We start from the raw sequence: 9,620 nt of genomic DNA, 5'->3' as shown, positions 1-9,620 counted from the left end.
AAAGTCCTTTTGCAATATTGGACAGTCTCTCTGTTTCCCTGTTTTTAGTGAGTATTGCAATACCACCACCAGCATAAGTCCAATGCAAATGCTTTCTTGTATTTAACTTCAAAGATTTTCTCATTGTAACCCCAGTTACCGGGCAGTTCTTCTTCTTCCTGGTTTCTTTTTACAGACAGACACATTTATTTATTGATTAGAAACCTAGGAAACTACAGGTTGATAGAACTGCTGCTAAAGCATTTTCAAAGATAAGTGGCAATGAAATATCCATCCATTAATAAGGTAAATAACAGCATCAAAACTGGATTTCATCCAAAAGATTCAACACTTCCCAACTCTTTCAGAAATGAGATCCAACACAGAAACAAAAGGCTAACCTTTTCCATTTTTTTAATAATGAAGAGTAAAAAATCTTATCCGCACAGAAACAATAGCAAGGGTACAGTGGTGACAATATTTGTCACAAACCCATTTCAAATTGCGTGCAAATACGGTATCCCCAAAAGCATTACCACTGGATGCCAAGGAAATGCACCCATTTACACCAATTCACATAAATATATTGCTTTCTGGCATCCATATTCGAAGAAGCCGATCATAAAACGAACAAGTAGCTATTATGCTACTCCTTTTGCCTTCTTTGCAAAATTCTCCTCTCTGCCAGTCTGCTCCATATGCAAGTGAATCGTGCTTACTGAAAATTTCAGTCACGTTAGCTTTTTCCCCTTCAATCTTAACTACTGCAAAACCATTGTGCATACAAGCAGCTAATACTAGTGCTGGCACTGATGGATGGGGCTTAATTCTCCACACTCCTCCACCCAAACAGAGTGATGTTTCATTTATAGGCTTTGAGATTGATCTTACATCCCATGCCCTTAGGAATTCATCGTAACTGCCAGTAAGTAAGGTATGAGGATTACTTGGACTTTTTGAGATGCAGCAAACACCCATCTTGTGGATCTTCGAGTTTTGGAACACTAAATTTGAAGGGCACTCCCGCAAGTCCCAACAGCTGAATTTACAATCGTCTGAACCAGTATAAACCAACTGTGGCTGGTCTATATCAAAAGAAGTTGCCCAAAGCTCAAATTCATGTGCTTTCCATTCTTGCAGTACATCTAGTTTAGACTCCTGCAGGGAGATTATTGATACCGAACCATCTGAAAGCCCCACAGAGATGGATGTGGCTGAGGGATTCCAGTCCAGGCACAGGCACATGGAGGAACTAACTTGTTCGCCAGTAATCTCACTCAGAAAATTCCCTGCATCATATAAAATATCCAATTGATCCGCGGATTGTAGAAGAGGGAAATCCAATATACACAATGTAATAACAAGGAAAAAAAAGCCATAAAAAATGAGAAAAAGGAAGGCTCAATTCTCTTTGTTATTTTTAGGCCGTTTTCAGTTTTCAATTTTCAAAAACAGTGAAAACGTGTTTATTTCGTTTCATTCAATAAGTGATTCCACTTAGGCTTGATGTTACAAGGACTTGTAAATTGGAAAACAAGGGGGAACACAAAAATTAAATAAAACCTATCAAGAATTTATCATGTATCGCCATGCTAGATACAGGCGCCTTGTTACCCTGTTAATGAAAGGTTAAATCCATGGTTTGAAATTAATGTAGGGGACTGACTCTGGTACATATCTGACAGTTTTCGGCAAATCCTTCACCTATAATTTTTCCCCAAAAGTTTTTTCATTTTCCAGCTATTACTATAGTCAAGTTCTTGTTGAACACCTGATAATTTTCCATACTCAAAAAATGGGAATTTTCACACACACACACACACACACACACACACATATATATATACATAGAGAGAGAGAGAGAGAGAGAGAGAGAGAGAGAGAGAGAGAGAGAGAGAGAGAGATTACCTTTTGAGAAGACAATAACCTAGCAAGGCAATAAAGGCTAGTACTAGCTCACACTGAAGGAGGATAGTTATGATTAAATGACTGTCAAGTATACAACAAAGCATTTACATGTATGTAACCACACCTTTAGCTTCAGATCCATTGGAACAGCATTCTAGACAATGAATTCTCACATAACCATCCGCATCAGCTTGAGCAAGCAAAGGACCAATATTGGCTCCATCCGGGCTCCATTTTATATCAAAAATGCCCGCAGTTTCCACACGATGAAACAGTTCAAGCCGTCCCATATCAGCATCCACGTTGAAGAGTGATATGCTACCAGATCGACTGGGCTTATCACCCTCTTGCAGCGTATAAGTTGAAGCAGCAAGGACATGGTGGAGCGACTCATGCGGACAGAACTCCACCGCATCAGCATTTCCATCAAGGAAGCAATGTGCAACGTCCATCCTAAACTATCCCTGCACAAATCACGTCAGGTGGTGATAACCATCACAACAAACTCGAGCACTTAAATCTCAGTTAAGCATTTCATCGAACAGTCGGTACGAGTTTCAAACAAAGACGATAATACAACTGCTGAAAAGACAGTAAACTCAAGCCCATAAAATCACTTGGGCATTTCATCGAACAGCTTACGGGCACAAGCCATAAAACAGAATTGCAAAAGAAACAATGCCTAGATGGAACGGTGAGCTTATAGCAAGAAGGAGACGAGATAACGGCCACATTTACCGTTAAGTTCGTTGGCGATTTACGGCGTGCTCACTGGAAGTGAGGAGAGAGCCGCCTCCTTGTCTTGTGCTTGGGCGCGAGTCCGTAAGGCCTGTTTGGCTGTTTTGCTTGCTCCTTTTAACCGTTGCAAAGTGAAAATGTTATAGGTAATAATATTTTTGCATTATTTTTTTTTATGAAAAATTAGGGTTACAATCGAACCAAATCGAGCCGAAATTCACTAAGATCAAGCTCGGCTCCTATACCAATTTTTAGGCTTGAAGCTTAAAGTTTGGCTCAAGCTTGAGCTTAACGACACACTTACAAACACCCACGAGAAATGGCCAAACTTATCTTTTTGCTTCTACACTTTCACATTTTTTTCAGGTGGTCATTCAAACTTTTCATTATTTTTATTACACTTCTGGATAATATATTTTTGAGTAATTTAACCCCTGTATTTTGACTTTTTTCGTGTGATAATTTGAATTTTTTGTTATTTTAATTACACTCTAAATCATGCATTTTTAAGTTAATTGTACACCTAAAAAATGTAATTAAAACAATGAAAATGTAATTGGACCATACATTGATGATGTGTGTAATTAACTTGAAAATACATAGTCTAAGGGTGCAATTAAAATAACAAAAAAATTTGAATTGCCACATAAAAAAAAAAATCAAAGAAGATGGATTAAATTACTCAAAAATGTATTATTCAGAAATATAATCGAAATAACGAAATATTCAAGTGGCTGCACACAAAAAAAAAAAAAACATAAAATTACATGGATCACATTATGGATTTGGCCCTCAAAAAATAGTGTTTAACATAAGATAGTTTGGATGAGTTGGTTGGAATGCTCTTTTGAGTTTTGCAATCCACATAATATGTTTTTTTTTTTTTTAACATAAAAATCGAAGGGTCCTTGAGATACAACAGTCTTCGGTCTAGACCGTCACATCCTCCCTATAAATCACAGTTTGCTTGCTCGGGCTAATGAGTAAGTCTGGATCAAAACTTAGATTCTGACCCCTCAAATTGACACAGATAGTACATTGCTTGCACGGATTCAGACTCGAATCTACAACCTTGCAATATCCAACCTCCTGAACTTGTGTGCGAAGGACCTTCTGCATTACCCCAAGGAGTTCACATAACATATTGTCTCGGGATTGTTTGGGGTGACTCTTGATAATTCAAACTGAATAGCATTATTCATATAAAATTTTTGTGTAAACCAAACAATATATGCATACATATGTTACGTGTCTACCACATAATCTTGCTACATAATCCTTATTTTATTTCTTGTATTTGTTGAATGAGTCAATAGATGAGGCCACGCCACCTGGCCTGTTAGTCTAGACTTCTTTGGTCCATTAGTTTAGATTCCTTTGGTTGATTTGTTGGTAGAATAAGTTCACAAATTATTTTGTTGGTTTGTGCCCTTATTTAAGGGAAAACAGTTTAATTCTTTTTTCTATTTAAAGTATTAAATAAAGTGGTAACAGGGATATTTAGATTTCAAAACATTGTCTTTGACAATTAAGGTACAGGTTCCCTTTACGATCCTAATTATTTCTTTGATTTCCTTTGGTTTGTTCAAAATAGGCAAAGGAAATAGCACTATTTCTAGCTCAGTTGTACCAAAGTGGTATCAAAGCTCAGGGATAGAGCAAAGAGTGGAACAACTAGAGAAGACCATGAGCTTCGTTGCTGAACATGGGGACATCCTTCAAGGCTTGACAGAAACTCTTAACCAACTATGCATACAAGTTGATGACATCGCTGCCAAGACAAGTGAGAAGGCTGACAACTCCGTGGCTTATTCGAGTCAGTAAGAAGTGGGCCAACATTCTGCAGCTACACGCGTTCCACGACATCCACCACCTACTCGATAGAATGACAACCAAGCTTCTTGATCATATATACATAAGACAGTGAAGATTGACTTTCCTTGTTATGAAGGAAAGAGTGATCCGTCCACATGGTTGTGCAAGGCGGAACAATTTTTCCAACTTCATGAAATTTTGACTGTTGATCGAGTAGCTTTGGCGTCTTTTCATCTTGATGGAGAGGCCAACCTATGGTTTCAATTACTGCAGTAAGAGCTGAATGTTGTCACTTGGGAAGACTTCAAGGCAGGTTTGAATTCAAGGTATGGGCTTAACCAATTTCTAGATTTTTTGGGGGAACTCACAAGATTGCAACAAACAGGACTGTGCAAGACTACCAAGATCAATTTGAAAAACTCTTGGCTAAAGTTGGTCCCTTGGAACAAGCACAACAAGTCAACAGCTTCGTGGGTGGATTACGAGAGTCTATTTGCACCAATGTCTGAGCTAATAAACCACAAAGTTTATCAGAAGCAATTGGGGTGGCTCGTTTATATGAGGTTGAGGCTCGTGATCACAATCATCGGAAGATAAATCTATCTTTCCCATGAATTGTCCCACCACCTCAAAATGCAAACTCTTCCCTACCAATTAAGAAGATGACGAAAGACGAGTTGAATGAAACGCTGTTGAATTATGACTTAAGATGCTGCTAATTCTGGTTTGGTTAAGTCAGTTGTCAATTAGACTATGACCTGTTATTTATGTTATTTTGTAAGAGAAAATATTTTCTGATTTAATTAATGTTCGACTTCTACCCTTGCGTAAAAATTAATTATCCTAAAGACACACTAACAAATGGGTCACACTCGCCAGCGTATGAGATTTATGTAGTACAAAATTTAAAACAGGTAAGTACAGGTCATATCCACAGGAAAGTCAATTATTAAAAGAAAAGTAAAGACAGTGTATGAAAATAAATTGTGAAGTAGTGTGGTGTGATATAGGAAAATTGAGATAATGAATTAATATTGAAAATAAAACATCTTGGGACAAAACAATTTCAATGCCGATCCATTCATTCTCCAAGCAAGCATAAAATCATAGTATTATCAAATTTGAAAATTATATTACAGAATTTTACTATTGATTATATTTTGGCATGATGATGGTTCTATTTCTAGCATCCTCCATACATGACACGAGGAGATCTAATTTAAGTAACCACAATAAACCAAAATGCAAATATATTACTCTTAGACTTGGGTATGGTATGACAGTATTACCAATTTGGACAACCAACATACTTGGCATGAGGGTTTTGAGTTAGGGATGTACCCCAATCCAAATCTAAATGTTTTGGCAAAAATTCTTTATCTAATTTCAAAACCTCAACTAAGCAATGGAGTTCGGCTTACTTGGGTTATTCATGGCATCGGACACTGTCTTTGCCTCGGTCCAAGATTTATTTAGCTACACGCCTCTATTTAAAAATTAACTAACAGAAATTAAATGACATAAATCTAAGGGGGCGTTTGGTATGGGAGAAGTTTTTAAATTCCTGGGATTCATGATTCTTGGGAATCTTTGATTCCCAGAATTTATACAATTCTATGTTTGGATAGATTTAAACATTCTCAGAAATGTTGAGTATTCTTTTATGAGAATCTTACATTCCTATATTTGGTTTAAATATAACATTCTTGAGAATTCATATTCTTTTTTTCAAAATTATCCTTATTTAATTTTTTATTTAAAAATGATAAATTTCTTCTACTATATAAAATATTGGGACCCACAATATCTTTAGAAAATAAAAAAAAAATGTTATTTTTTTTACACATTATGTATTTATATGCATGTGTATATATAATATATATATATATACATAATAATATATATATTTGTATGAATATCTACTTTAATATATATAATATTTTATAATAAATAATATAAATATATTACATAATATATATAATATGTTTGTATGAGATTATAAAAGGGTAAGAGATGTTTTAGTCTTTTTATTTATTAAAAACATTCTCAAATCCATGGAAAACTTAAATTCCCAATCCCCATGAAAATCTTTTTGTAGGAAAGTTGCTTAAAAATCATTCCCGAGAATCCTATTTCCCAGAATTCTATTTATAAAAAAGTTGTATCAAATATGAGAATATAGATTCTCAACCTAACATTCTTAAGAATCTTAAAATTTCTCCTGTACCAAACACCCCCTAAATGGCAGAAATTAAATGACAAAATTAAAGATGCTAAAATTAAATTGCAGGAATTACATGACAGTATTTAAAGAACAGAAATTAATTACAGTAAACTAAAATAGTAAAGCATCAACAGAAATTAATAACAACATTTAATAGATAACAGAAAATGAAAACATTAGAAATAGCAACTAAATAGAACGTAAAGCACCAATATATCTCTAATACAGTAATTTGTAATAAAGTGTAAGTGACAACAGAAAAATAAAAAGACGCAGAAATGAAGTTGCTAAACAGTATCATAATATTGCAGACAGAGGATTAAAATGAACATCAATCTTAATACAGCAACTAATAATAAAAACTATAGAATAGAAAGCTTAAAACTAGTCCTTGTTACTTTGCGTAATTTAAAAGCACCCTCGTACGCAGTGTTGCTGTGCAGAAATTAAAAAGAACAGAAAACCTTTCCAATCCAAATGTGTTGTCGTGCTGCTGTTCCTTTTGTTGCTGTGCGGAATTCCCTCTGCTCACCGAAAATTCCTCCAACCTTTCTCTTCGTGTTGCTCTCTGGAGAAACTCCCTTCTAATTTAATTGCAATGGCCGATTTGGGGGGCTTTTTGCTCTCACGCACTGTGTTTGTATATATATATATCAGGCACACGCTGAAATTGCCCTTGATTTGATCATTAATTTACAAGGAAGGGACTGCATGGAGCTACCGTGCCTCCTGATTAGGGGTGTGCATTAGGTTATAATCGAACCGAACTGTTCCATTTTATCTAATTGAACCAAACCGCCCCTATGAAAATAACTTAACTAAATCACCTAAATACACTAACCGAAACCGAATTAACCGATTTAGAGTTTTAACTAACCGAACCAATAAAATAACTCAAAAATCAAATCGAATTAACCGATTTTGACTTAAACTAACCGAACCAGTGATTAAACCGAGAAATAATACAAAAACCGAACTGAATACATCAATTGTCTGCATGACACACTGACACTAAGTTACTAATGTGGCAATAGATTGGGAGATGACACACAAATATTTCTAATATGAGATTCGGATTAACAAATTTATGGGAGCAAATTCATTATAACAAAACTAATAACACCAACAAAGGTGTCTGCAAAGTTCATACATGGGAGTTGCACAACAAAACTAATAACAAGTACATGGGAGCAGATTCATAGTTTCACATTATAATACTCCAAAAAAAACATTCACTTAATAATGATTCATGAAGGAAAATTCCAGCAAATTAACACTAACAAAGGCTAACACCAATTCATGAACGAAAATTCCAACAAATAAAGATAACACCAACAAAAACATCACCATGCATTCACTCATAATTAGAGCTGCACAACAAAACAAATTAACAATTCAGTATCGCATTCATTCATTCATTCACTCCAATACAGCAAAAACATCACCATGCATTCGCTTATTGACTCAAGTACAACAAAAACATTACCATGCATTCATTCATTCACTGCACAGCTGCACAATTTAGCTGAAATATTAATATGCATTCACTTATAGTTAAAGCAATACAAAAATAAAAGATGTAGTGACAAACAAGAATCCAAACCAGACATTTCCGACCACAATGCCAAGATATAGTGCTGAAGCCTGAAACTGAAAACTCATCGCTAAGATATAGTGCTGCTGAAACAAGAATCCAATCCAATAATTCAGACCAAAATGCAAAATAACATAAACAATAATTGAAAACATAAACTAGATAGTAAAAAATATAAATACTTATTACTTACAAATGCACGAGATCTTCAAAAATTTATATTTCCATATTGGATTTGGAAGTCGTGCTACTGTTATTGTCTAAGGTAATCTTTGTCAATTCTAAAATTAATACGCAAAATGAATTAGTTAATTTCAAAGTATTAAACTAAAATTTAAGTAAATTTAAAAAAAGAGTAAAACTCAACTTAGTTTACCTTCTTCAAGTTGTTCAGCACGATCCAAATTTTCTTCAACACTCATTAGCATGGTAGACGATCGAAGCCAATCTGCATACAAATCAAACTTTCAACCACTTTAGGAGATAGAGAACTCCTAAATGGATCAAGTACTCGACCCCCAGTGCTGAATGCAGACTTGGATGCAACAGTAGAAACTGAAATTGTCAATACATCTTGAGCCATATAAGATAGAATAGGAAACCGATGACAATTTGCTTTCCACCAGTTCAAGATGTTAAAGTTTTTACTTGGAGGCTCACACACTTCACAAAATACTTATCCAATTCTGAAGGCACATTTATAGAACCACTACCACTGCTACACTTGTGCCTTTTGAAGCGAGAAAAAAATGGGTTTTTTGAGTCATCCTCGTCATCCGCCACAACAATTGGAGTAGACACTCCAGATGACTCTCTAGTATCACCTTGAGGTCCTAACTATTTCTTATATTCCTCGTACAAAGCTTGTAAGGCATTTTTTAACAACAAAACTACACCTGCGCCTCTCTCACCCAGATACATCTCTTTTAGTACATATTCCATATACTCTAACTTGTACCTAGGATCAAGCACCACAGTAATGTAAATTAGGTGATTTGTTTTGTGCGGATCCCCCCAATATTTATCAAATTTTTCTTTCATTTTTACAGCCATTTCCACCATTTCAAAATCGTCACTCTCCAGCCACCCTTGTAAGAGACAATGCATTTTACTAAGCTCATGGAAAAATGTGTTGGATGTGACATATTTGTTACTCGATACTCACAAAGTTAGCTCATAAAAATGTTTCAATACTTTGACAAACATTCTAACCTTTGTCCAATCTTTTGCCTTGGGTCTCCCATCTATAGTAATAACTTGATGCAAATCATTATTCCAATTACTTGTACTAAGATTAAGCTGAAAACAAGGATCTTCCTCATCAAATCTCTCAAAAGCCCTCTCAAACTTTTGAGCAGTTTC

General features: G+C 35.2%; 1 protein-coding gene across 2 annotated transcripts; it reads right to left on the bottom strand.

The window, feature by feature from the left end:
• Positions 1-261: 261 nt before the first annotated feature.
• Positions 262-7,276, bottom strand: LOC127789760 (uncharacterized). Of its 2 annotated transcripts, none has more exons than XM_052318732.1 (3): positions 7,129-7,276; positions 2,012-2,351; positions 262-1,268 (listed from the first exon to the last, which is right to left on the bottom strand). In XM_052318732.1, the coding sequence occupies exons 2-3, from the start codon at positions 2,337-2,339 to the stop codon at positions 553-555; spliced, it is 1,044 nt and encodes a 347-aa protein (XP_052174692.1). In that variant the 5' UTR covers positions 2,340-2,351; positions 7,129-7,276; the 3' UTR covers positions 262-552. The 2 variants fall into 2 exon arrangements, with proteins under 2 accessions (XP_052174692.1, XP_052174691.1); XM_052318731.1 differs by lacking the exon at positions 7,129-7,276 and adding an exon at positions 2,626-2,942.
• Between the last annotated feature and the right edge of the window lie 2,344 nt (positions 7,277-9,620).

The sequence above is a fragment of the Diospyros lotus genome, chromosome 14 (genome assembly GCF_014633365.1).
Source record: "Diospyros lotus cultivar Yz01 chromosome 14, ASM1463336v1, whole genome shotgun sequence".
In the NCBI taxonomy this organism is placed as follows: Eukaryota; Viridiplantae; Streptophyta; class Magnoliopsida; order Ericales; family Ebenaceae; genus Diospyros; species Diospyros lotus.
This window is presented reverse-complemented; position numbering and strand designations above follow the sequence as displayed.

Coding starts and splice junctions, on each gene's coding strand:
- LOC127789760 (XM_052318732.1), bottom strand. CDS start 2,339: ATGGACGTTGCACATTGCTTCCTTGATGGAAATGCTGATGCGGTGGAG. Junction 1,269..2,011: donor CAATGGATCTGAAGCTAAAG/GTGTGGTTACAT, acceptor TATATGATGCAG/GGAATTTTCTGAGTGAGATT.